The sequence below is a fragment of the Cygnus olor genome, chromosome 3, assembly GCF_009769625.2.
Source record: "Cygnus olor isolate bCygOlo1 chromosome 3, bCygOlo1.pri.v2, whole genome shotgun sequence".
In the NCBI taxonomy this organism is placed as follows: domain Eukaryota; kingdom Metazoa; phylum Chordata; class Aves; order Anseriformes; family Anatidae; genus Cygnus; species Cygnus olor.
In genome coordinates, this window is record NC_049171.1 from 115,409,792 (window position 1) to 115,437,763 (window position 27,972).

The 27,972-nt window shown below is 37.7% G+C and overlaps 1 protein-coding gene across 8 annotated transcripts in view; it reads right to left on the reverse strand.

The window, feature by feature from the left end:
* Positions 1 to 27,972, reverse strand: part of PLCB1 (phospholipase C beta 1) — a 382,337-nt gene that overhangs the window by 66,040 nt on the left and 288,325 nt on the right. For all 8 annotated transcript variants that reach the window (XM_040551664.1, XM_040551663.1, XM_040551666.1 and 5 more), the window contains 12 exons: positions 27,828 to 27,924; positions 23,496 to 23,580; positions 22,292 to 22,416; positions 21,122 to 21,276; positions 19,241 to 19,405; positions 17,271 to 17,370; positions 14,526 to 14,630; positions 13,628 to 13,737; positions 8,496 to 8,628; positions 7,543 to 7,596; positions 5,967 to 6,186; positions 1,978 to 2,158 (listed from right to left, as the gene is read on the reverse strand). In XM_040551664.1, the coding sequence (XP_040407598.1) occupies positions 1,978 to 2,158; positions 5,967 to 6,186; positions 7,543 to 7,596; positions 8,496 to 8,628; positions 13,628 to 13,737; positions 14,526 to 14,630; positions 17,271 to 17,370; positions 19,241 to 19,405; positions 21,122 to 21,276; positions 22,292 to 22,416; positions 23,496 to 23,580; positions 27,828 to 27,924 (1,530 nt within the window). The remainder of the gene's footprint in view (positions 1 to 1,977; positions 2,159 to 5,966; positions 6,187 to 7,542; positions 7,597 to 8,495; positions 8,629 to 13,627; positions 13,738 to 14,525; positions 14,631 to 17,270; positions 17,371 to 19,240; positions 19,406 to 21,121; positions 21,277 to 22,291; positions 22,417 to 23,495; positions 23,581 to 27,827; positions 27,925 to 27,972) is intronic.

The window sequence follows — 27,972 nt, forward strand, 5'->3', positions numbered from 1 at the left end:
AAACACATTCTTAACTTGCGGACTCCAGACAGACTTGTATAAGCCCAACTTACACAGAAACTATGACTTCTCTGTACATCAAGGTGATATACTCTGAGAAAATTAAATGTAAAATCAAAAGATTTTTCTTAGATTTTACTCTTGCTATAGATTAAAATGTCTGTGATAATTCATAAATGATCACAAACTGAACTTGTGCAATATGAATTACAAGCTGAATTCCTGTTCACTTCAAGGCTCTCTGCGAGTGATGAAAACATTCCTCTTGTACAGAGTATTATTGCATGGAGTAGCCTGGATTTCAGTGTGGTCAGACGGACAAACATTCATGCATGATAGCTAAGAAAGTTAAGCTGTATCTTGATCACACATCACTGGATTCAGAATATCATAGTTGGTGTGCAGCACTGGGTCCAATCTCATTTGAGCTGAAGCTGTTAACAAAACCATGCTTGTAGTTGTGATGCTGACGGATGAGGATACAAGGACTGGGCCTCTGTTCAAGTTCAATGAATGGTGAATTAAAATGGGAAATGGGGCCAATTTGATTCGATCATGCCTATGGTTTAAGCTGGATTCTATTAAATAATCTTCTCAGGATGATGAACAAGAAAATGGATAATAATGCCTAGCTAGTCTCATTCAGCTTTTCTTTCCTTAGATAAAAGAAGAAAAATACTGAGAATAGGCTCTCCTCTGAAAGAAATCAGAAAGAATCTCTCCTCTGCAAGGCAGATTTTATGTGGAACAAATATTAATTCCAACATAACTCAGAGGGAAAACTGTCTGAATGTTCTGTGTTAAAAAATGAATTTATCATGACACTACCTAACTGGACAAAGCACAAAATGGGACTTGGCTTTGGGAAATGCCATTTCCTATTTTGGAATGAGAAATTAATTAACTTACAATATCATCCCAACTATGTGGGTCCAGAACATTTTGTTTTTATAAAAAGTAAAATCCCTGAGATGCAGCCAACAATTGTTACTGTATCCCTGCAGCACAGGTAACCGTGTCCACACACTCCTGCTGGAGCTGCTCCTGCTGTTTAACACTGATGTGGTTCACATACAGCTGACGATAAACAGCACCGCTTGGGAGCCGCAGTTCTGTGCTATGATCCATGGGAATTAATTTGTGAAAAGGCCTTGCTGAGTGATTTAAATTCATATCACTCTTCTGCCCTGCTTTTTGGATGGCAGGACAGAACAGACAAATCACTTCAGAAACCAGCAATGAGGTAAAACATCATATAATAGAAAAAAATAGTGAGACAGGATTGTCTGGAGTTGAGAAACAGTTTGCACTCCCATAACACCCTTTTAAAAATGTTCTCTTCTGCCTGAGAACATCCATCAGCATCAGCTGCCATCTGCCCAAGCTCCCCTATTGCAGCTCAGAGGGCTATGATCTTGCTGCAGTTGTCAGCCAAACTCCAGCTGTAAAAACAAACTAGCTTGGACTGATGCATGCAAACTACTTCTTCACCATATACAGATTATGTCCTGCATCCCCTTAAAGCATTTGTCTGCAGTAGGAACACTGGCAAAACTCTGTGCCCTGGGGAATGTTTGAAGCTATTTTCATTTATTTATTTTCATGGTGTTTCGATTTATTTCCAGCTAATACTGCCTACTTGAGTATTGTACATTTAAGTAAGTGGCAGAACAAAATGGGAACATCAACTAAAAGCTGCAGAGAACTTAGACATATGTAACTAGAGGTAAGGACTCAGTGCCCTAGCATTAATAATAAACCTGTTGCCTTTCTGCCTTCTATCCAAAGCCCTCCAAGTATGTTACAAGTGTTAGTGACGAAGTGGCACAACAACCCCTTGAAGTAGCAGTGGACCACATGGGAATCAAGATCTGAAATGGACTCCAACCGAAAGGAAGCCCCACTTTGTTCTAACATCACACTGCTTTCATTACTAACCCAGAGACCGCTAAAGAAAAGCAGATACCATAAACGTACCAGCTTAATGTGCTCTCGTTTCTGGTACTTTTCACTGTAATACTGTTCCTGTCGGAGATTTAGCAGCTGCTGTTGCTGCTTCTCCTTCAGCTCGACTAGCTTCTGGGTCATTTCAGAGTCGAGTGCAGCTAATTCTTGTTCAATAGTTGAAGAACTGTGGTCTGGGCTGCCTGTTTCAGATCTGCAAAGACACACACACACACCAGCTCCAAGTCACTAGGTATGCATGCTCTGCCCCATATTTAAACCCTGTTTTTAAGGTAGCAGGTTACATGTAGTCCATCAGATAAGTTTCTTGGCACCACATATAGAGGAAGAAGATGATTTTAGCCATGGTAAATCCACTAATTTAATCTTTTAGCAAAGAAAATAGTGCTAATTGTTTTCTAATTCTAAACCTGCCATGGTGGGGTGGAACAGAACTTAGTATAAATGAACTATAAATGAAACTGCCAGGATTTCCTATAAACATATGCCCATAGAACTTATTTCTGCACTTCCAGGCACATAACTTGAATTTCAGAGCTTCCTAGTCCTCAACAAAAATGGTGAATGCTAAGTATTTTGAAAACAGAGTCATCCTTGCATATGCTTAGCAATAAATTTAAGAGCATAACTTTACATCTGCATTTATAAAAAGCTTAAAATGGTTAGGAACATCCCTTTATTTGGTATTTTCTCCCCCCTTCAGGAAATGCCATGCATAGCACACACACAAGAAAGTGCTCTAAGGACTCCTGACTTCAGGAGGAAACTTAACTTCCCAGTGGGGAATAAATCTCAGAAAGGCAACACATAGGAACAAAGAAAAAATATAAGAAAAAAACTAAAAAGCAAACACCAAGGACTAGGTTTTATTTTTTTTCCTTAATATAGAAGGAAGGATTGATGTAATGGTGAAAGGAAACATGATGACACTGCTCAACGAAAAAATAAACAAAAAAAAAATGCAAAAGCAGTATCACTCTCAGGCCAGCAGTACACTAAACCCAAGAAAAATGTTTTTAAAAAAACATGATTATGCTGTCTCTCTGCTTGGCTGCCGTGCTTACTGCTGTACTCAGGTGTTAAATCAGTTGCCTGGGAAACCTCAGGAACAGTGAGTGCATGAGGTGGACAAAACAGCAAAACCTTGAACAGAGCGGACTGACTTAGAAGAATGATTTTTCTACTCAGAAATTTGCAAAGATTACAATACAGAGAACTTGCTGCACTGGCTGCCTGTCTTTTCTTGCCCAGGTTCAACTTTGCAGCTTCTGTCAATTAGCATAACTTCAACCGAAATAATGTGAAGCCGCTTTCATCAGGCTGAAGATACAGACCAAGGTAGCCTATTTGTATCTCCTGTATTATTATTGTATTTGAATATTCTGCTATGAGCTTAAGTGGTATCAGTGCGACAGGTGAGGGCAATTTACATACAGAGCCACAAGACAGCATTAAAGAATATTAAAGTCAGCAAATTATGCCATTATGTTATATATTTTAAAGCTGACATCTCTTGTATTTTTGGCAAAACGAAATAAGGCTAAAACAGTAACCGTCTGTTAAGGGGCATGATCATTAAATAAAAACTTCAGAACTACACCAGCAAAATATCTGTGTTTATGTTCAATAAATAGTTCAACTGTCCCATAGACATTGGCTTTACTGAATCTTTGCCCCATTTTAGACATGGGCATGAAACACTGATTGCTTCTGATCAGAGACAACATATTTTTATGACAATCTGATGCAGAGACTCTTGATGAAGTAGCGTTTTGTATTTTGCACTTACAGGTAAATAGCCTCAGTAATAATTTAAAACGGTAAAAATTGCCTTTTCCCTTGGGATGCAGTATTCTATTAAAAGTCTTCTACTTGAGATAGTATGTACTTGCAAGTTTGAAAAGCCCTAAATACATACTCCTGTTCCTTAAAAATTCAGCAACAGATTTTTTAACTTTCAGATTTCTCAGTATCTTCACATAAAACTTCACACCTCTGAAATCACTGTGACAGCTCCCCATAACAGAATACAGTGTTTTATTGACTAATATCATGCATGATTTATGATCAGATCATAACAAAATAAAAAACCCAAATCCTTTTTAGTCAAAGAAAGATGAGTCATTTATTCAGTTTGTTCTTCTACTTAAATTTGAATAGAATATGCTAGAGAAAACGAGGAACAAAACAGTATCATATTGTTTTGTCTGCCACTATCTGTCATACACACTTATGATGGAAAATACAATGAATAAAATATCACTGTGTATGCACCTGACAACCAGTCATTAAGGGATTTTAACAAATTCAAGTGTAGAACCCAGAGGCCTGAAAACTGGCAACATTTAAGGCCACCTGAGCATACATATTTTATGAGTACTAAGCTCTTACTAAGCCAAAAGACATTCTGTCATTGGGCAAGCATAAACGAGTAAGCTCCTTCCTAGGGACAAGTTATGGCCTGAATCTTGGTCACTTACAGTTAGAGGTACTATCAACAAGGGTAGTAGCTAAAGCTTGCTGGCACCTTTCTTCTCCAATGGTCTCCTACCAAAAAGTATCCAGTAATTTTTTTTTAATGCACATTCAATGTCTTCATGTTCAAGATCTGCAGCTATATCAATTTTATGCAAAAGTTAAAAGGCTTTTGTACTTATCTAATTACATTTAAAAAATTGATTATGTTAGAATGAGAAAGCTGCACTAATGGGAGAAGGAAAAATTTAGGAGGGTACTCCTACATAATTATCATTCAGTTTTAATAGTATTAGACACTGATTGTACCTACATGTGCATATGTTTTGCCAGGAGTTAAGAAAGATCTTTAGTAATATAAAGTTCCTTACCATATAAATAAGAAGAAAATTGTGGAAAGATTAACGAGACCCAACAGTATTTGCATTTAAAACTGACAATTGCAAATGCAACTCTCTTTTATTATCTGAACAAATAATAAAAAATGATATCAGCAAACACAAAGAGATGAGCTACAGTGCAATGCAACACTGAGAAAGAGACGTAGCACAGAAAGGATGTGCATGCAGAGGCAAAGCCAGTCAATCATTAAGAGATTCCCAAGCGGTCTGTATCAATCATCATTTAAACTATAGTCAGATGTTAATAACTGGCAGCTATTTCTTTCACCTAACTACACGTGATGCTTTTTACTGTAGTATGAGTTTTCTTTCCAGGGCTCTAACTTGGAGACGATGGTCTCCATCCAAAAATTCAGAATATCCATTCTAATCACAAATAACATTGGGAGGACTAGATTTTGTTTCTGTTTTGAAACTAGATTCTTGCTCCACCACCAGGCAGCACACTGTGGTGGCCCAGAGGGAACCAGTTGCTCAGTATGTGCAAGATGACTATGTGTGCTGGCTGCAAAACTTTCTCCTTGCTTGAAAAGGCGCTACATTATGATGTTGTATTATGAAGTGTGGGGCAAGTTTCCAATGAACTGACATCCCTTATCCTAAAGGAGGTCAAGCACGGGAGACAATGGGGTACTCTGATAAAATGTGCTGCAGTTGACCTGAGTGGGAAACTAAAATACGTTATCCAGATAAGGTTTCAGTTCTTTGATGCCTCAGTCTGGTTCCTGAACTGCCCCCAGGATGTGGGGGAAGCCCAATCTCAGTTTGTGATTAAGTTTACTGCCTAACCACTGGCTCCTGTTGCCAGTATAGCTGAAGCACCTACCCACAACAAAGGACTAAGGAAAGTCCCGAGATAAATATTGTATGATCTTGTTTACAGGGAAAGAGGTATAAAATTGTGAATGACTTATCTGACTTCTAGCAGAGAATCAGTGTATCACAGAGAGGGCTTTTTTCTGCTGATTTCCATATCAAAACACCAGACTTCATTTTATCTAGGAATATTCCAACTTTTGATATTTTTTTTCACCTGTGTTCTACTGTCACCTCCATATTAATTGTCTATCATAAAAGAAGTAAATATATCTGATGCCAAAGACAGGAAAGCTGCATTTAACATACTTTTTCTTACTGTCTCTTTTTGCTGTTTTTTCTAAAACTGCTCTTCGTCGCAGGTAGTCATTTTGGATTTCATTATACTTTGCAGTGTGCTCTTTGATAAGATCAGTGGTTTTCTTGTGGTGCCTCTTTACAAGGTCCTTCATTTCCTTGTAGTGCTTCTTTTGAAGCTTTACAAACGACTTCTGTTGTTTTAGCTCCTCAATAGTCTGTGCTTCCACTTCTACAATGATAATAACAAAAGCCACTTCAATTTTCTAATAACATAATTTCAATCAGAGAAATCACCACCTGCAGGAATGAAACAAAGCATGCTTTCTTACTGCTGGTAAGTGAAATGTGTTAGCTTAAGCTAACCAAGTAGACTTCTCTGAAAATAAGCTAACTAGATTAAAAACACTGTGGCAAATTTAGAGTAGGAAATGAGTCAAAAATTTAGAACAGCAGTATCTCCAGCAAAATAAAAAAACATGTACTTTTTTTTTTTTCTCAAACCCTTTCAGATGCAAAAGATTCACATCAGCCTGACATATAACATCATCATCTTACATAGGTATGGTCACTGTTCTTTTTTGTAAGCACTGTGCCAACACCTCAGGTCTCCCTTCTCTCTGGATGGACTACATAACATACTAATGCCTAAAACCCCTTTACAAACAGCATTTCAGCACCTGCTCCTCTGCCTTGACCTGGGCACTGGGTGGGAGCAGCTGTCCCGGTATCATCATGGCAACCCAACAGATTTCACTGCTCTTGTGATGGAGACCCTGCATCAGGAGAGTCATGGCCAGCTGTCTGCCAGTCTGGCAAGGCATCAGAAGCTAAATGCCAAGAATTGCACTCCAGAGCTGTCACTGAGAATAGCAGCTATCCCAGATGTCGTGCTCTGTGAACCCTGATCAGAGTTCAAGCTCAGTGTCTGCTTGTCTGACCTGCATAAACTCACCCCAAATCAGCAAAAACAACAAAAAAAAGGTGACAGAGGGAAGGAACCCAGATTGAAGACCCTTTCCCAGATCTCACAACAGATCGAGTATATGGAAATGTTGGAAAATGACTTAAAAATAATGAGTTAGGAGGTTTGCAATCTAAAATATGTCTCCAAGCTGAAGGACTTGACTCCCATTTGCACAGTAGGGCTCTATCTGACAGGCCAGTTTGCTTAATGCAACAGGATAATTTCAGTTTTGTAGGAGTGATAGGAAGGATACAGGGCTAATGGAGACAAAATCGTTTCACTACTATTCACAAGAGTAGTAGAAAATTTAGCTTCTGTTCTGAGCATAATGCTGTTTTTTGTTTGCATTAGATGTAAACATTGTGCCTATGAGAATGCAATAACAGAATAATTTTTAAAAATTCCACGTTGGCACCCAATGGTGATCTCATGAAGCATGTGCTCAAACATTCAATAAAGTCATAGCTGAGGAAGAAGACATGGTAAGCATATTTTCTATGAGTTATTGCAGTCATAATCATTCAAAGAAATTTTTAAGTCAGATGGCCCATTTCATTAAAAATATACACGTTTTTGTCAATTGAAATATCCTTTATATAATGTAAACTGTATATTTAATACCTGTGAGGACACTCTGAATAAGATCTTCTGTCTTTGCAGGTGCTTTCACCGAACCTAGAGGTAAAAGAGATTACTGATATAAATTCTTTTAAAACAACCACCATTACTGTGCCACTAGATTGCATATTAAAACATGGCATGTGACACAGGATGCATGCTGACACAAGCATTTATTAATCATTTCAGAAAACACATCTTGAATAGAAGAGAAGTAACACAAAACAACACCAATCCTGTGAACTAACACAAAAAGGTAATCTAAAAACCCACCTGAACTTCCTTGTTTTACTTATGAGGAGGGTGCCATTGAACTCACTGATATGACTCATATGAGTCATTTAGGTGGTATTAGGCTGATGGTTAGTACAACTGACCTATATTATGATGACAGTGCAAAATATCTGTACACAAGATGAGTCCAGCTCCTTGGAAGTCAGATGGATCGTGCCTACGAAGACTGCATTCATTAAATTATATACACTGTGATTTAACAAGCATTTATTATAGGAGATACATCAATATAGAATATATAAGTATGAAAACCTGTATTTTGTACATGGAATAAGATGTAACTACTTGCATAAATATGGCATATTTGTAAAAACAATTTAAAGAAATTCCTTCACTTGCAATCACAAAAAAACACTAGCAAACTTTCTTGTTTGCAATGAACTTCAATTCCACCACAAAAGCAACTCTTAAATATAAGGTACTTGTATGATTGAATAATGGCTCCCAACAGCAGAGTGGGAAAATGTCCACCCATTTTATAAAAAACAAACAAACAAAAACAAACAAATAAGCAAAAAAAGAAAACACCAAAAACACTTTGTTCTTGAAATACAAAGCACATGGAAAACGATCTACATTTCTTTTGAAAAGATGGTGTTTTCTTTTATTGTCTTGGTTGTGTTGTTTGTGTGGTTATTGTTTTGTTTGTTTTTTGTTTTTACCTGGTGTTGGTTGGCTATGGACAACCTGAGTTGCTGGTTTCGGTGTAAGAGAGGCAGTGCAATTTACTCCATTTTCTGCTGGTGTTGGCCTAGGTTCACTGTTAGCTTCAGATGGTGCATCTCCATGGTCCACCTAAAAATACAAAATGATTTACATTACTCCATCCAATTAACAGAATTAAAAATTTCCAGATCTGGTTTACCCTATTTTTCAATAAAATTATGTAGATGTTACACATAAATCATTCTAAAAGGGAAAAAAAAAAAGGTATCTTTAAGAGACACAGTAACCCAGGTAGTACATTTATGCAGGGCAAATTTCAGGAAGACATAGAGCATGTATTATTCTGTAGAAGTATTTTCATTTTAAGTTGATATAACTCATCAGGGACATTTTTCATTACAGTATGTATTAGCTGCACCAGATGTGAAATCTGTATTTTATTGAAAAGCATTGTTCTCTGCCATAAAACCTTTCTAGATATAATGTAGAAGGTGGCAAGAAAATGCTACTCATCCCTGCTGTGAGCAAAATGTGTATACAAAATTACTTTTAAATTTCATACAAACACAGTACTATCATTATTCACTGTTCTTACAGCACAGAGACATACTTCTGATTCCCAAGATCTTACATTCTTGTAATTATACTCCAAGCATAATATGTAAACAGTACCTCCATCCTGCTGCATAAATACTTCTGTGGTATCCAAATATTTAAGCATTTTCTACAATCTTTTCTTTCTTTCCAGTTTCCTAAAAGCTCAGGCTTACTATGCACTGAACATCTTGTAATTTTCCTTGTGGCCAACAAGTTTGTAAATGACAAGCAAGCACCCAGCGCTCAGCAAACAGAAGGTCAGTGAAAGCAATTTTTATTTTGAAATGGCCAAGCCCCCCTTCTCGCTGTCCCTGCAAGGGGTCAGTTGCCATGGTGTCTCAGGGTAGTCTTGGATTTGTTCCTTCAGCTGCTCCCATTTCACTCTTTGAAGGTAATCACATTACATGCAGAGGCAGGATACCACAGTTGTTTTTTTTTTTTTCCCCTTGATTACTCTACACTAGCAAAATATCAGCCTGCACTGCATCAATAGAAGCAAAATACATTTTGATCTGTTTTGTGCTGCTCCTGCTGATGATTTCCTTCATCTTGGTCCTGACAACATAGTCTAAATTGCAAAAGGATTTCCGTCTCAACAGCCTATTTCTACCAAAATTATAGGAGGGAGATATCATAGTCAGAAACATGATGCAATTGAAAACCAATGCCAAAAACTTTATTTATCTCAAGTGGGAATTACTGCAATAAAACAATGAAAAACATGACCTAGCCAATGTTTATGACAGTAGAACAATGTGCCTGGCAAAAGCTGTAGCTGTGACCACTGCTTAGAGACACGGGTATCCCCCTTGATTTCCCTTAAAATATATTCCTCACAGAACGCTATTCATTAGTTTAATAAAAAATAAAAATACTTTATAGATCATCAACACTTAATAGAATCCCTATTTTCTAACAAGTTATTGCCCCAAAAGTCATTGTTTGAACAACGGGTACTATCTTCTTTTGTGACTAGGTTTGTATGTGGTATGAAATGCTGCATCACAGATTGTTGAGAAGCTATTAATATAGCCTGTCAGTTCTGGACAAAAAACATCTGTTTTCAGAAACTAAAGCAGAAATGCGAGACAGGATCAGGAAGTGAATAAAGAGTTATTTTCACTGCATCAAGCAATCTAATCTCATTAAAAAGCACTTTCTTTTCTCATAATTCATCACACAGAATGCTAAAGTAAACATGATTTTCCCTTACTGGAGAATATTTTAGGCTCTTTTTAAAGATGATGCAATCCAGCCTTATAATTTATAGTTTTAATATTCACAGAAAATGGTTTATATTCCACATGTTGCCATGTCTTTTCCAAGACAGTATGTTTACTATGTAGAAAGAGACATGCTCATACAGATACATATCTATATGGTCTGTATTTTTTTATTTCTGCAGAGAAAAGAGCCTGCAATGGGTTGGGATTGAGAGATCCTCCTCTGGTATGAGTATATCTGTGCTGCACTGCTAGACTAGGTAGGCAGTTTTGAAGTTGGTTTGTTTCTGTCCTTGGCGAAGTATAAGCAAGTCCCCCTATCAGAAGTGTCAGATCAACATAATTTCCATTACTGTAACTTGATCTGACCATCATGATTTACAAAATAATGGCTGCATTTTCATTTTAAATAGTGGTATCAGATATGCTAAGTGCAGCTGCTCTCCTAGAGATGTTTTTATTTACTTCCCCCATCAAAATCATTTTTTCTTTAACTAAAGAAGCCAACTGGACTGATTACACACATTTGATTTACATCCAGGCACACAAAACAATAGTTTCTATTTCAACACTGCTTTATGGGTAGAAACAGCAGATCCAATGCTCTGCTGCTTCTCCTGTCATTAACAAGCCCATGAGGCTTCCTTACTCATTGTCTCTGCAGAATAAATTGCATGCAGCCCCAGGGACATTACAGCAGCAGGGACAGCTGAAAAGCATTTTACTCTGGCTAGCTTCTCATAGATCCCTAAACACTTCTGCACCCATAACTGTGGGGGTGAAAACTTATGAACCAGTTACATCAATCTGTCTTAAGCTAGAATTAATTCATCACCAGAAACTCCCAGCTGCAAATTTCTGCATAGCTCATTCACTTTGTCTATAAAGGTTTGTCTATAAAGGGCAGGGGAAGAGAAGGCAACCTTCACTACCTGTATGCTCATAAAAATACACTGTGCATAAAAAGTATAGCTAAATATGCAAAACCCACACTGCATGTATTGCAATGATTCCATTCGGCAAAGTCCTGTCTGCAAAAAGAGTTCTTTTAAGACCAGGCTGGAAAGCAGGACTTGGAAGTTAAGAACTGACCAGAAAGCTCAAGGTAGGAATTCATGTTACACTCATGATGGGAACACTGCAAAACTAATACAGAATAGATGCTGTAAATTTTATCAGTTCTTCAGCATTCTTCTTTTATGTTATTAACAGGCAGTGTAATTTGAGGCTTAAAGAAAGGCTAATTTATTTATTTAAAACACTTCGCTGTTAGGTATCTGATTTGATTACTTTTTTGTAAGAAATCTGAGGAACTTCTGAGATGCAGATTAAACTTCTAGGCAGCAAAAAAACCTCAGTTTTTCCTCTGATAGCTGCAAGAGCCCAGCTCAGATAAATAGATGTGTGTGAGAAGAGGGAAAAGGGTGTGGGGAGGTAGAATCTGTGCTTGGAGGCAGCACAGCTTTGGACACATTAATGCTAATAGTGTGTAGATTTGAAACTGCATATAGGAAGATTGAATCCTGGTGTAATTAAGTGTACATATCTGGCAAACATACTCGGAGTTATTTAGCTAAGTTGCCAGTGAACATACCTGTAATTATTAACCATTGTGATTCTTGTGGGTCAGTGTAAGTGAACAAATCATTCAGCCTAGCCAACTGATGAAGAAAGTATTATCAGATAAAATGATCAGACAACTCAAGATTTCCAAGCACAGCCCAGTTGCCAAATACCTTACCTAGAATGAGAGTTTATAAATAGAAAGTAACAATGCCGTACTTAGATTGCAACTTAAAGTGGCAGTTTTGTACCTGTCCCTTGCTACTTCGTGTAATTGAATGGTTATACGTTTTTAGTAAATGCACCACTGCAATCATTACAGTTTTCTTTAAAGAAATATTTCTCTGCTACTCCAAAACAAGCTCCTTTATCCTATGAGCTTTCCAGCTCCTTGACACATGGTAATACTACCTAAGCACTAAAATTCAGCTTTCTATCTTCCCATTTGCTTTAGAGGATATTCTGTGACAGATTTTTTCTGCAAATAAGCCTGTACAAACCAGAGGAATCTGTACTTTTTCAAAAGTAAAAATGACCTCTAAGGTATTTAAAGGATTATGTTAAAAAAAGACTTTGCTATTAAAATAGAATCTCATGTGTAGAGCGTCCTAGATTACTGTCTAAGATACTACTGAGCATTTCAGTGTCCTCATTCAGCCGAACTTGTGACACTGCACAAAGAGTAAATGGTTGGCCACTGAATTGTAATGACTTTCACTCATTTGGTCTGCTTTGGGAATGTATTCTTGGCTACAAAATCTAGTTCAATGAGGCTTTGCACATCTGAGAATTGAAGAAGACAGTCACCATAGATGAGGGCAGTTTAGGATTATAAAGTATTTCTGCATCTTTGCTAGAGACCTGTAGAGAGTGCCTTTTGATTCACGTGATGTGCCTTACATCTGACACAAGCAATCTTTCAAATACAAGGTAGATATTTTCAAACATTGCTAGAAGATGTCCCAGTGACAGTATCTGGAACAGAGACACAGAACATCTGGATGAACATAATGTTTATTGGAAACAAAAGCTAAACTGTCAGTACTCTTAAGTATGCTCAAAATTACATCTGCGCATTTGTATGTACAACTTCTCCAATTCTGCAGAAAAATGGGGTTTAAAGGTTAGTCCTTAAGTAACCGTATATATCCAAACAGATACCTAACAACTGAAAATATGGTTCTCATAGCTTTAAGCTAAACTAGAATAGGTCTGAATATTTAATTATATTATGCTCTCTTCCCTCTTCATCTCTCTTTCTAAGATCTATGAAGGGCTGGATCAGGTGACCTCCAAAGGCCCTTTCCAATCTAAATTATTGTATGATTATACTGGGTCTCTTTAGGGCAAAATTCTAATACTTTCAGGAAAAGCTGCTGATACAGAGTTGTCATTTTTGTAAGGGTTACTTCAGCATCACACTGGAAAACAACAGGCAATGACTTAAGATGATTTAATTTACTACACAAGAAGCCTACATATCAGCAAAAACCTAACATGCATTTCTATTCAGCATTCAGTGTTTCTTTACCCCCGAACAGTAATTTGCACCATGCACAACATACTGCCTGCAGCACAACGCTACTCTGTTGTAACATACCCTAGTCTCATTCTGAGACGTTTGTAGCTGTTTAAGTGATCAACACACGCAATCCCCAGGGACTTTCAATATTTGTCTTTCTAAGCAAAGTAGGTGCTTCTAAATACTATAACATAATTTGCAGAGATTCTGAAACCTCCCTTACCTCTTTCTTTACCTCTTCTTCATCTTCTAGAGTCAGTGCTGCCAATTGCTTAGCTCTCTGCTCCATCAAGTTTACATATCTGATTGGATTGGATAAGGCCTCAATCACATCTAGAAATAACACAAATACTTCAGTTCCAAACCCCTTACGTTATGCACTCCTCAGACTTTAAGAAGCTGTATTTTTCCTACAGATCTGCTGCTGACTGATACACCTAGGTCCTAGAAACATCAGTGAAAGAGAGTATACCATGCACAAGTACTCTAATGTGAACCCTCTCTGAGTTTCTGCTTGGGTCATGTCAATGTGCATTTTTGTGAATATGGTGGTTTATGATGGATGTTCAAAGTTTCCAGCGTCAGCAAACTTGGATCCTACTTCACATGAGGTACAAAGAGAAGCATTAGTAAAAATTATGTTGTTTAAAAATAAAAACAACAAAACAACTATATGGAATATATATATATATATATATATATTTTTTTTTTTTTTAACTGAAGATGCATAGTATAGTCTTTAAACCTATCCCGGTTTAGAGGTGATTCCAAAATACAATACTCTATATTAAGCACAACACTCTCCACTTAGGGAACAACTACGTACTATATCATGTAAGCAAAGTGTCATCTGTGTTTCAGTGGCAAATGCCTGACCTTTTTCCTCCTTTAGAGTTATACAGAATCTGCTTAAAAGAAAAGAGTTAGTCCTAGTCCTAAACCTCAGGAAGACGGCTATAAATCAAGTCATCTTGTATGAGTAATTAGACATAATGATCCAATCAGGTGCACAGGTTTCTTCACAAGACTGTTATCCCCAAATGGCAAATTGTCTACCACACGTTAATTTTGCATTTCAATTAACCTTTATATTCCTTAGCAGAAAATTTTCACAGAATTACCTGCGTAAGTATCAGGCACATAGTCTTTGACCTCTATGTACACAAAGAGAGCTGGCAATGTCAAAGGTTGGTTCCTCTCATTCCTCAAACAGATATAGTGATAGCCTGTAAAAAAAGAACCAGTTCAGAGCATAAACTCCTCCACAGGTACATCATCCACTGTAACTCTGTTATCATTTGTTATTTATACTTTGGCTCCAACTGAGCCAGCAGCGCTAGGGACTTCTGGTAGGGAAAGATTTACTTGAAGGATTTTAAAGAGAAGAATACAAACAAGGGGCCATTAGAAAGGCACGTGATGCTGCAGTTTAAAGTAGTATCTGTATGTTATTTTCACATCTCTGAATAACACTAAATATTGTCATTAAAATAATTTTGGATGCATTCCATTTTATTACTTTTGGCTGGGTTGGTTTGTTTGTTTCATAGCTCTTATTTTGTTTTCTAAAGTGACCTTTGTAGTATGCGGGAATTTGAACTGCCAAGTAAAATTGTAAAATATAGTAGTCCATCAACAACACAATATCTAAGTAAAAAAAAAAAAAAAAAGAAAAGGCAACATGGCACTATATCTTCAAGGTGTGAGGGGTGAATCCTTCACGTGACCAACTGTAGGAATATATTTGAACAAAGAGCATTTTCAGACAGTCTTGAAAGCTGGTTGTCCTGTAAGAATAAGGGTATGGTGTTACAGCACAGAGTAGTCAAGTTAAGGCGAGGCATCTCAGACATGGCAGCCCCAAGCCCCTTCTGCTAGCCAACCACTGCCCACTCCTGCTCCTTGTCTTGTGCACTGACACATGTCTGACTTTGTGGATAGGCAGTTCAACAACCTAAATTCCATAAAAAGCAACTTTCAGAAACCGCAAGGAGTCTTCCCCTCAGTTTAGCTCCCCCAAATGCCTCACCATAAGGTCAGACATGTATTAATGCCAATTTAAAAACAGTGGTGGGAGTGCACAGGTAGGAATAGAAGAAATGGACTTTCAGTCCCATCAAACTGTTACAGCTTCGGAGTGCTGCAAAGCTGCATCCTCTGCCTCACAAATCAGTGCCTCCCACACCATGGCTGATGTCCTAAGGAATGATTATGGAGCTGCATGTATGGGTAGTGGCAGGACACAAGTCACCAGCAGGACGTGCTTATCTGGGGGGATTCTCATTTGGTTGATATGAGAAACTTCCTCTGAAAGTAACAGCTAAATTGTTGCTTTGGGAATAGTGATAACTCTGTGGATTTTTGTGACAGTATGATACAGTTTTATATAACGTCTCAGAAAAGACTTAAATTATGTATTACAAAGGTTCCTCAGTTCCTTCTAGCTCCTCCAGCAAATTTTCAGCATGTACACAAACTAAAATCAATATGCTGTTTTCCATCACATGCTGTAAACTAATGCTTACTGGAGTCAAAAGGACAGAAGAAAAGGCCTGCAGGTAAAAGCTCTCAAAAACGCTCATATGATTTAACACAGTGGCCTCTATTTGGAAAAGCACAAACCTAAAAACTCATACATGATTTAGTGCTCTGCTGAAGGGACTCTGTGTCACATGAAGGGTAAGTGCCACAGAAGGGGAGGAGCTGTGGTAAGAGCTCACTTCCACCAGACGAGGGAAATCCTTCATAACTGCCTTTCTTCTCTCCCATAAGCTGTCTTCCTCTGGAGCTCAGCAGATCCTCCATGAAGCGATTTTGTCCACTAACTCAGCAGAAAATATACCTGGCATAAAAATGTGGAATTTTCTGCTGGATTGATTATCTGAGCTTGCTCACAAAAAGGTGTGGAGATAGGCAGAGCAGGCACAACAGAATAGTCAGGGATGTGGGGCCAACAGACAGGAGAGAGGGAGAAGGGAAGGAGAAATGACAACTGCTGAGGAAATCCTGAAGCAATCAATGCCCAGCATTCACCTTCATCTAGCCTGTCTGTGCTCACAGTGAGGCCACATGACCCACATCAGCTAAGGGACTGGTGAGACAGTAAGAGAAGGGACTGATTTCGACAGTACCTGAGCTCAGGTCTCCAGAAATAATACAAACAACTGCTAGATACAGGGACATGAGTTTTGTGCTACTGCTGGGACTGGCTAGAACAGGTATAATGTAGACACAGATACTCTTAAACTGTGAGTGAAGCTAGGAACATGTTTATGGCCCTTATGCTTGCCCTAATTTAGGTTCATCTTCTCATACAAGATGATTTCCAGTTAACTGGACACTAATTATAGTAGCAATAAGTTTTCTAAAAAATCAGCAATAAATATTCAAGTCATTTTGGGCTGATTTAAAGGTTTTGTAGATCTACAACAGCTTGCAAACAGGACACTTGATGTATGCATGTAAAAATTAGGCTAGAGGTACATGTTTTTCTTTAATTCCCAGCCATATCCCATTCTCAAAAAGATGACATCAAAACTGATTGCTGCTACCCTCTTTGCTCTCTGTACAATAAGTGTACAACTGCACATTTTAGCATAGCTGTGTGAACATGCAGTTGATCTGCTGAAGACCAGCAAGTGCCAGCCATGCCTCTTGACGCTTGATGCTGGTGGTTTTCCTGATTCATTAGAAATTTACATCTCTGGTGAGATATGGGTATTTCCCTTTTCAAAGTTGAGATATATTATTCAAATCCCCAGTTGCTATAAATCTGCAGGCTTTCTGCTGATTTACAGTGGTTGGGATTTGAATTTGCTGTTTATTTTCACTATGCGTTGCCTGTCTCAGTGGAGAAGAAGGTTTACCTGGTCGAATTGCTGAGACGGGTAATATCCGGTGGCCAATAAATTTCCCTCCTTCCTCATACACTGCTAGCCTCAAACATGCGAGGGAAGGTAAAACAACCTAGAAGGAAATATTTCTGTATAATTAACTTTCTGCTCTGAATGAAACAGCTCCTTTCAGACATAGCCTTGCAATATAGCAGACAAAGTTCAACCTAGCAGACAGTAACACCTACATATCCACAGAAAGGTCTTACCATACAAGAGATCAGGGGGTATGTACCTGTGCATCAAAATAAATCTCATAGAAACATTTTTCTTTTAGGAAACTTGAGGTGGAAAATGAGTACAGTATGTTCAACCCAGCATTTTCAATATGGTACAAGGGATTTAGCTCAACTCTTATCGCACTTGAAGGCTGTTCTATATACTGCTTATTACTCAGCCTTACATTTTTTTTTGTTTTGTTTTGTTATTTTTTTCCTTTGTGTCTGCGCCAATGGGATTACTTATTTCTGAGAAAAGCCACTGGTAATTCTTATTAGTGTTGAAAACTTAATAAGCAACTCAACATGTTTTCCGGAGCGTGAATGTCTGAATTACATGAACCTTGTCAACTCCAGTGAAGTTTTCCAGTGCTGCAGCCCACTCACTGGCCAGGCTAAAGAGGTTTAATCGGGTGGGATGTTTACTGGCATTGGACGCTTTCTTAGCACTATGTAAGAAAGAAGACCAAACAGTGAAAAAAGAAAACAAGAAATTGAAAACGGCTAATAAACTACCCTACTAAGATTTGAATTTTTAATATTATTTCTAAAAAAAAAGGTAGTATAATTTATCTAATTTTCTTGTTGTATGCAAATATGCACATAAATATACATATTTTGAACCTGGGTGCAGATAAGTATTTTTTCCATAGCGTCACCCTCAAATTTACATAGACAACGAAAGAAAAACAAAAGCAACAATCAAAAAAAGAGTCTCTGTAATTTATTTTCAACATTACTAAAAATAGTAATCTATGCTTCTCTGAGCACAGAGGCAGTCAGGCATGATTGTAACTAAATAGAGAAATGAAGTACACTAATTAGAAGTTCATTACAGAAGAAAAATCCTACTGATGTTTCCAAACTTAAGCTTTGGCAGGCTGCCAAAGGAAAGTTATTCAGAAAGCAAAATATTCAGGGAAAAGGGCTGTACTCCCTAGAAAGCATAGCTGCAAGCACCAACTGTATAAACATCTCTGTGAACTGTGCATTTGCCTAGAGAAATTAAAAATATATTTTTTTCAAATACCTGGACTCAGGAACCAATTAACCTCACAGTCCAATAAACATAATCCAGATAATAGCAGAATTCCTGGTAGAGAACTGGCTGCAAGGATATTGTGAAGCAGAATAAGATATTCTTGTTGCATAATCCTACAAAATGCTCAGTATTTTCTGCTCCCATGTCTCATTTCAGGTAGATTGGGATTTATACAGCTTCATAACCTAGCTTATATTTATATAACACACTGTAGAATTAAGCAGAGATAAAATTGCTTTGAATGAGCTAGTTTAGAGAGCCAGGTTGTTACAGCTGTACTCACATCATCATGCTTGGAGGCTAACAGGATCTGCTTTTCAGCAGGGCTGTTCAGCCGAGGCAATTCAGCTAAACTGTTTCTGAGTTCTGCACTTGCTCACTTATAGCATGGCACTGCACCATACCACACAGATGTGTCTATTGACATATTTGCTCTTTCTAGCTGTATTCTAGTGAAACAACCAACGTGACTTGAAACTTCTTTATTTCAGTAGTGGCTGGGCACGGCTAGAGTAACAAAATTATACCAGAAATAGTTAATGACAAACAGCTGAAGTAGTAACTATTCAGCATCCATTTATCTTTTTTTACAAATGCAAATTTTAAGTAAAACACAGAATTACCCTATTGAACAGTGATGAATCAAGCACTATGAAGGTTCAAGAAGCAAGTGTTACACCAACCTTCTTAAATACTATGGTTTCCTCTTCCCAGACAGGATTTACTGCATTGCCTTGAGAGGTCTTGGTCTTTAAAGCTTTTCTTCTTGTATCCACAGGCAGGCCAAACATGTCAACTTCTACATAGGTACCCACTTTTTTATCAGAAAGAAACTGACCTGAAATTATCTAAAACCAAACAAAAGAGGGATCACTAGAGACAGCTTTAGTGGATTAGGGAATGAGTAGCTGAGGAGCAGGTGGATAATTCTCATTAATGATCAGATAGAATGCATTTTCAAAGAAGAAACAACAACAAAGAAAACCACAAAACATCAAAAAACAACAAACAAAACCCCACCGTTTAATATTGCAGGCACAGAAAAACAACTTGGAGGTCTGATTTCCTGTGGCCCTATGACCCTGAATTCCCCTATGAGCAATAATATAGCTGACATCATGCTGCTGCCATTAGCTCAGCAGGAATACTCATTTGGATCTCATTCCTCAATCTGATTGCCTATTTCCACAACATGCTATCTTTGAGATCTCTAATTTCTATCCAGTTTCAACAGCAGGTTCAAAAGACAATGCTGGAAGAAAAGAGCAACTGCGTATGACTTACTGGGAGGAAAAAAAAAAAAAAGTTAAAAAGTTGGTGTTCTAATAAAGGCTTTTCATAGTTTATTTTCTAGTTTTCTTTTCTAGTTCTTAATTTTAACAGTAAATACAACTCCCAGCTTTAAAATGTGAAAGACCTGCAATTCATTCAGAAAATTGAAGATGCACAGGATTATACAGCAGTGCCACTGCACCTTAACAAATTCAGGTTTGCCTGAAGCAAGCTTAATTCTGTTCTCAGCTGGATCATGTATGGGCATTGCCATTATACCTAGCAGAGTCTTCACTGAGCAGGCAGATGTGGCTGCCTTCTGACAGTTGACTCGTGATTCCAGGTTGCTCATTCCTGTTAAAAATGCTGTGCATCTCCTAATAACTGGTGAATGACTTCCACTTCCATTTCATAAAATTGCAGAACAACGTGCCGTTTAACCCATAGGAGGAACTTCCATGATTACAGGTCACCATGAAAGGTCATTCCCACACAGTTGCTCCCCTCCCCCACCACATTTTCAGATTATTACTTTATTCATAGCCCTCTGAGCACTGATCTGCTATGCTTGTGTCTGCATCCTGAGAGGAAATACTTGTTTTCCCTCAATGAAAACAGGAGGATATTTTGCAGGTGGATTCTATAATACAGACACTGTTCTAATGGGCAAGACCATTAAAGGCAGAACAGGATTTCAGAAAGTTTATGTTTTTATAACTAGAGATATACTGAGTATAAATCTGTGTCATAGCCAATGCAATCTATCCCTCTAAACATTCATATAAGTAGTTTTCAATTTGCAGATTCCTGGCAGTCCTTGAACTTCGTTAGAGGTTCTTAAAAAGGACAAAGAAAAGCAAGTTGGCAATGACCTGCAGCTGACATTTATGGTTCCACAGATTTGCTGAAGAATTTATAGTGAACTAGAAAATGTATTTATACTAAACAGTATGCTGTTCTACCTATTCCAGTGCAACTGACCACTTTGTAACTGTGCTTTAAATTCAGCCCTTTGTTACTAAGAACACAGCCATGTTATTCTTAAATTCATTAACTACCCAATCACTTGCATGAAAAATAATGTATATAATAAAAGTACATTTATTTAACCTAGAAAATGAAATATGAGACAGAAGATTCCCTGCAATTTAAAAACTAAATATCACTCCATGAAACGAAATGCATTTTATTGTCTTGAATTAGTGTGGTCATTTGCTAGTCCTTTGCACAACAGAAATACACCTATGCACTGACATTGTCATAAGAGTATTTTCACCAGTATGTATACGTACCTTGACAGACAAGGTGTTAGCTACTATTCCATCCACTATACCTTCAGTAAATGGATCAAAGTGTTTGTCTGGTCTTCTCATGAATTCTGGCTTTAACCTGTATCCGCTTTTGCCATTGTACTCGTACATTCCCATGTTTATTTGCATAGACAAATCTAGGTATTAAAAGTATCAATAAAAATTAATTCCTAGATTTTTCTAACAATTTAGAAAAAAACAATAAAATAATACTATTTATTGTAATTTCAAAGTGACTATAATGTAAACAGCTTTTATGGCACACTGCTGCTTGTTAACAGAAGTTTCAGATGTGATTGCAGCCACCCTCTTGGACTCTTTCCACAAGAAAATCACATGCATAAAGTGTCTTTCAGAAATTACTCAACAAATAACATTTTCAGATTTTAAAAGGAGTGTTAACACTTAGGTATTGAGTACCTCAGCGTTGTACTGATTGCACTGTTGTATCCCACCCATTAAGAGGACTTAATGTTTCAAACTCCTCCTAATATCTGATACCAGGTGCCTGATACTTAGTTGAAATTGTCCTAGAGATGTTTTTATTACTCTGTGGACTTCTAGGCTCTGTGGACTTTTGCTTTCCATGAAGAGGTGGCGTGTACACTGGCACTACTGGAAAGTAAAAAGGGAATAATACCATGGTACCATGTGCCTAAAGGTAGGACATGGACAGGGTATGTCCTGGAATGCTGGAAATATTTGTATTTCTCAGAACAGATGTAATCTCTGAAAACAGCAAAACCTATTTCAAAAGTGACTCGTGTATCTAGGAGCCTAAATGTTTTTGTTTCTAAAACACTCACTTTTAAAGTGGAATTTGCTGTCAAGTCCCTCATGTCCTGATATACTGAGACTTAGCAAGACAGGAAAAAAAATCACTGCTCATTCTCAAATGCTGCTTAATGATAACCACTTATAAATGACAACAATATGGAGGCCACTACGTCTGCATATTGTACTAGCTACAGACTGTCAATTACCAATATTCCTAGTTAAAAAAATAAACTGTGTTTAAAATGTTAATGAACAGCCTCAATCACTGTTCAATCACTGGACATCTTTTGATGCATAAAGCCTTTCTTACTTACCAGTCAGAAACCCTACCAGAGAAGTGAAAAAGTACAAAATTAGGAGACAAGCACAACTTACCTACAGTTTGGAAATTAAGAGCAACCATTTGGCAGCCAGCATTCCAAAAGACTTGTGGCATGTAGTTTGAAGAATCTACACGCGTTCCCTTTGGGTAAATTCGGCTTAGCTGCATTTTGTTGTATCTAGATGGTGGGTAGTTAAGATTTAATACATGTGACAAAAATGATTTGGCAGAGAGGCTGCACATTTGCAGTGTTTAAATGCAGATGATCTTTCCAGAATGGTGGTGGGATCTGTATTAGATTTCTGCAACCATAATGCTTCCAGAGATCCACAAATTTGTAGATATGATAAATATGGGGTAATTAAAAGTGCCATTCATGTACAGAGCACTCAGAATAAGCAAGGAAATTGCATAGACATATGCTTAAAAATACAACATTCATAAAATTCCATTTATCATTATAGTTCCTAATTTGGAATTTTTCTTAAGATTGCATTTTTAGAGGCCAATTAGCCATAGACAGCAAATCTTCCTCTGGTGGGAAGAGAAGTTCTCAGTTAAAAAGTAAGTGCTCTTCTGGAATGAGCATGAGAATTGGCCTTTACATAAAGACAGAAGTGATGAGTTTGCACTTCTTATAGTTGAGTCTACAAATCTCAGAGATGAGAACATGCTGCAGGTTATCTGTAGAAATTGCTTTTCATTAATCTTCTTTAAGACACTATTTTATCTTGATCATTTTTTCTTAACTGCAACCATGATGAGACACATTGAGAAGCATCATGAGGTCTAAACAGATTCCTCCTTTTCTTTAAAGGTTACAAGAGAAACGTTACAATTTTGGGTGGCAAGAGAAATCAGTGCACCTGGAACTAGAGGTATGATGGGAAAGAAAACTTTCTTGTATGACTTTGCAAAAAGCAAGTCAGCCACATTTTGACAATTTGCTCACCATAACTCAAACCACTTCATACAGGATGATAGATTTAACAATGAGAATACAAATTATCAGGTCTTCAATATGTAGTTTGTACTTATTCCCTCTAGTCCTAGTCCACAGCACAAGGACTCATGCCAGCTTTTAAATTAGCTCATCAGAACTCAGCCCAATTAATTCATCCAGGAAGACAGTCAAGTTTACAAATTTCATTTGGGTTCCCTATTTTCCCAGCTCCTGTCTTCAAATTTCAATAAAGACCTGTAACAGATCTCAGATATAGAAAGACTAAAAAGCATCTTTCTGAAAGTCAAGGATACTCCACAAATTCCACAGGAGACTTCGTAAGTTGCTCAAGCCCTTTGGTTTCCACAAAGGAAGACATTTCAAAACTTTTGTTGCGTTCTGAAATTTTAAAGGGAGGAGAAAAACAGCGACATATTAGAGCATGAAATTGTATGCAATACATGAGCTGCAAACGACTGGTTTAGTCTCAGTCCCCTGATCTCATCTACTGTTCACCAGCTCATTTCACCTTAATCTTAAAAGGATTTATGTACACAGGCATTTGCTGACAGCGGCAAGCTCGCTCTGTACACAATCAAGGGTTCCGTCCAAACTCACACTAGCACTGCCCCAAATTAAGGGGACTTGTATTGCCTGAGATTGTTACTGTATCAGCTGCACATAACAGAAAGTCAGTGCAAGGACAGAGATCTCTCATGTTTGCTTGCAAAATACCATCTTCATATATTTGAGAGGTATTGTCCAAAGCTCACAGGTGAGACATAGAAGTATTAAGGCAGATTTTGTGGGGAACAGAGGGGACTGACAGATCTCTAGACTCTTTGCGGGCAGATACAATGGCTTTGAGCCAATTTGAAGCTGAAATAACTACTGTCCATATCAGATTAAACTAAGCAATATCCTAGCTCTGCCTACAGTGCTTTGTTATTTTCAGTACATCAGTGTAAACTCACATCTGTCTCAAACAGTCATGGAAACAGTGCTATCTAATCATGTCTGAAGGTACAATCCTATGTCCCAGCAGGTCTTCAGACCTAACCTTCAGACCTAACCCTGGACTCGTCTGAAGCATCAATAAACTCCTTTACTTGCTCAGACTTTCTGACCCGACAGTGGCAAAAAGCTCCTGCTAAGTGTATAATTAGGTCGGACTAAACATTCATTCGTCTGTCATTTGTTACCTTTGCCTGATGTTTGCACAGCCTTTCAATGTACCCACATGATATGCTGTAGCACAGCCTAAGTCAAGACCCCTTCAAGCTTCAATATTTTTTCTTTTAAACTTTTATACAGGAAAAAAGGATTCCTGTAAAATTACAGCTTCCCATTTCAGCACAATCAGCTCCATAGATTGCCTACAAGGGACTACAGCACTGAGAGATCACATCCATTAAATATATCAGCACTGCTCTCTCTAGAAATGAGGTAAACAGAACATGTAGTGAAACATGAACTCTCTAGCCTAACTGCTTTATTGAAAGCAAACAGTAAATCAGAGAAAAAAGCTTGCCCTCATCCAGTATTTGAAGGAATTGTGCCACAGTAATCCAAGGATGGCCAGGAGGCCAGCCTGGCTGGCTCCTTGAAGTCAAACTGGGAAGCTGCAGGAGCCTGATAAAACTGAACAAAAGCACTTGTCTTGCAGAGAGAAGCAGGACTGAAACAGGTGGGCATTTTCCTTAGAGGAAGACAAAAAGGAAACAATGGCTCCAAAGATGTAAGGAGCTAGATGTTTGGGGCCACTGTGAGAAGAAAATGTACTGCCTACTCGTGATCTGTGAACTAGATGGTTGCAACTGTTCTCGTTGTATGTTGAAGAGTCAGAGGATGACTGCGCTGTTCCAGAAATGATTCTCTATCCCTAGGAGAACTGGGACTCATACTTTGTAGCAGTCTATATTTCTAATTAGCAACCAACATGCTACTTCCATTATTTATAGCTGTTGTCTCCTAAAGGTGAAAGATTCCTGCCATTCCTTCAAGGCTGCTTTCCTACCACTCATCTTCCTTTCCAACAAGCAATATTCTCTCTTTCTCTAGATTCAATTCCAGACAGCTCACTCCCATCTCAGCTCCTTATAACGTCTCTGAGATGATTCTTGCTAATGGGATAGCACTAGCAACACACACATATAGTGCTAATGTAGACTATGAGGCTATCACCTGTATAACAGATCAGTTTGTTTACGAATAGGCTTTCATGTATCTGAATGTTTTGAGGTTCGTTTTTTTTTTTTTTTAACTGAATCATGAAGTTTCTTACAAATCATCTAAGAATGATCACTGATTCCCAGGAACATGCTATTAAAGGAAACTTTCCTGCAGCCCCTAATAAACACTTTGTATGAAAAGAGAAACATTTCTGTAGATGGCAACCTATACAAAAAAGATCAAAAGAAACCTCATAAAATGACACTGAAATACATTAGTTATTTTTTGTCTGACAGTCCTGTTCCACTTCTTCATCTCATTGCTTCAGCAGTTACTTAGTTTAAAGTGTGTCCTATCAGGAAACAGACTGGTTGTGTTCTACCTCCACAGTTATTTGACCAATATAAGACTGCTATTTAAAGTGTGAAAAAATAATGCTCAAAGAAAGAAAAAGAGTGTTTCTTTCATTCTAATTAGAATACAAGTGCTAGATTATTATTTTTAATTATTTTTTTTGTAGTAGTAGTTTACTGTATCTCTCAGCTTTATCTTAAAGTAGTGCATCTGCAGAAAACAAGAACTGGTAGTTATTAAACGACTCACTAAATGTTCACAACTTAATCAAACTCCTAAATAAGAGCAGTTATTGCCTTGTAGTATCTGGGAGGATTAAGAAACCCGTCCTTTGATGAAAAGACTGTCCAAGAGAGGCATTTTTCTCTCATGATATGTTATACCGTGCTGTCTTATCAAGAGGAAGTCACTATAGAGTGGCTAAACAACTCATTAAAAACTCTGAAAAACTTGAAATAATACCTTGGAATAGTTACAATTATTTGCTGTCAGAGAGAGGGAACCTATCTAGTGAGGGCAATCAGGGGACTGTTACAGATCCAGTTGTATTCAATATTTCTGTTAACAAGCTGGATGCGAGACCAAAAAAATGCACTTCTACAATGTACAAATGACAGCAGCAGTGAGATGCTGTTAGCGTCATGGAGGCCAGGATCACAATTCAAACCAAATTATGAATTAGAAAATACTGAATTAGAAAAAATGCTATAACACTGAAAGACGAAACTTTATGCAAGACAAGTGCAGAGCATTACACAATGCAATCTGTTAAAAACTGGATAGGCATCAAATTAAAAACTAATCCTCATTTAACTCTTTCCTTATTCAGCTCATCTTTGCTGAATTTAGTGAAGGTTCAGCAGTTGTTCCAGGCCAGGACTAAGACCAGAACCCACAAGTCTTGATATAGTGGCCACTGCTTTGACCAACTGGCAACATTTGCCTCATAATGATTTTCTTTTTTTTGACACAAACACCAGATATATTAGTCCTTTAATATTATGAGTTCACAGAAACAGTATGATTGATCAGAGGTCACATGAAGACTTAGGGTTAAAAAATGTGGACATGAGAAGTTCTTCAGAAAACACAAAACTTGGAAAGGCGGAGGCATGTGAACAGAAGAAATCTACACAAGAGAATTTATAACAGCTGCATCAACTTGTCCTGCTAGGATTCACACGGCTTCCTTTCCAGAAGGAATATCTCCTTCCCACTGTGTACTTGCAACTCTCATTAGAGCTATGGAGATTATGAACATTCAAGGGACACTACTGTAGGGAACAAGCACAGCTCTCTGCATGTTTTTGTGAATGCTTATGTGTATGCCTGTATAATACACAAAAACATAAGAACAGGTAGATAACTTCTTATATGCTTATTATTCAAGATGAGTAAATGCAAAACCTTGTGTACAGATATGGACTTATGCACCAATTACCTGTCTTCTGCTAAGGCCTCCACAAATCCATAATAAATTAAAATGCTATAAACTTCTTTAACTAAAAAGCTCCAAGAGCATATTGCAACCTGTCAAAACAAAGTGAAAAAAGGGCAGGCAAACAGTAGGGGGTTCTGCACCAAGAAAGGAAAAGATGCTGCAGTGTTTACTGAGGATGCCACAGAGTGCATTCCTAGCAAGGCATCTTCTGTAAAAGCCCATGGGGGATGAAGTTACAGCTTTTTCTATACAACTCACAGAGGCAGGAAAGAGTGAATTTGCATGTGGGGAAGGGCACACTCCCTGCTTACACTGAATGCTGTATAAAAGTAGCACAGGGAAAACATAAAGCACTTGCTCCATCTGACAGAATATTTATGACCACTTTTCTCAAACACCTTAAGTTACTCCTCAGGTATGGAAAACAAAGACAATCTAAGTAAAACATTTTTTAAAATGTTTTTGAAATGTCAGCATGTTTGCTGTTGATGAAGCTTGATATTTAGACTAATGCAGGTTTCAAAATAAATATGGATTTATCTGGCTGGATACCAAGGAAACATCTCTGTCCATGCATCTAATTGAGAGGAAGCCAAGTCATTATTTCTCCAGAACTTTCTTCCAAATACTTGCTAGGTAATTTTTAGTATAAGATGCCACTCATGCTTAGCTTACTTACTTTTTGATACTTCAAAGGACTCAAACTTCACAGGCTGAATGTAGTTCACCAGGTTAGACATCTCTTCTGTGGCCATAGCCTCACTTCCAGCAGTACCCTAGGACAGAGAAGGGAAGGCTGAAGTTTTGGTCTGTTAAATTCCATG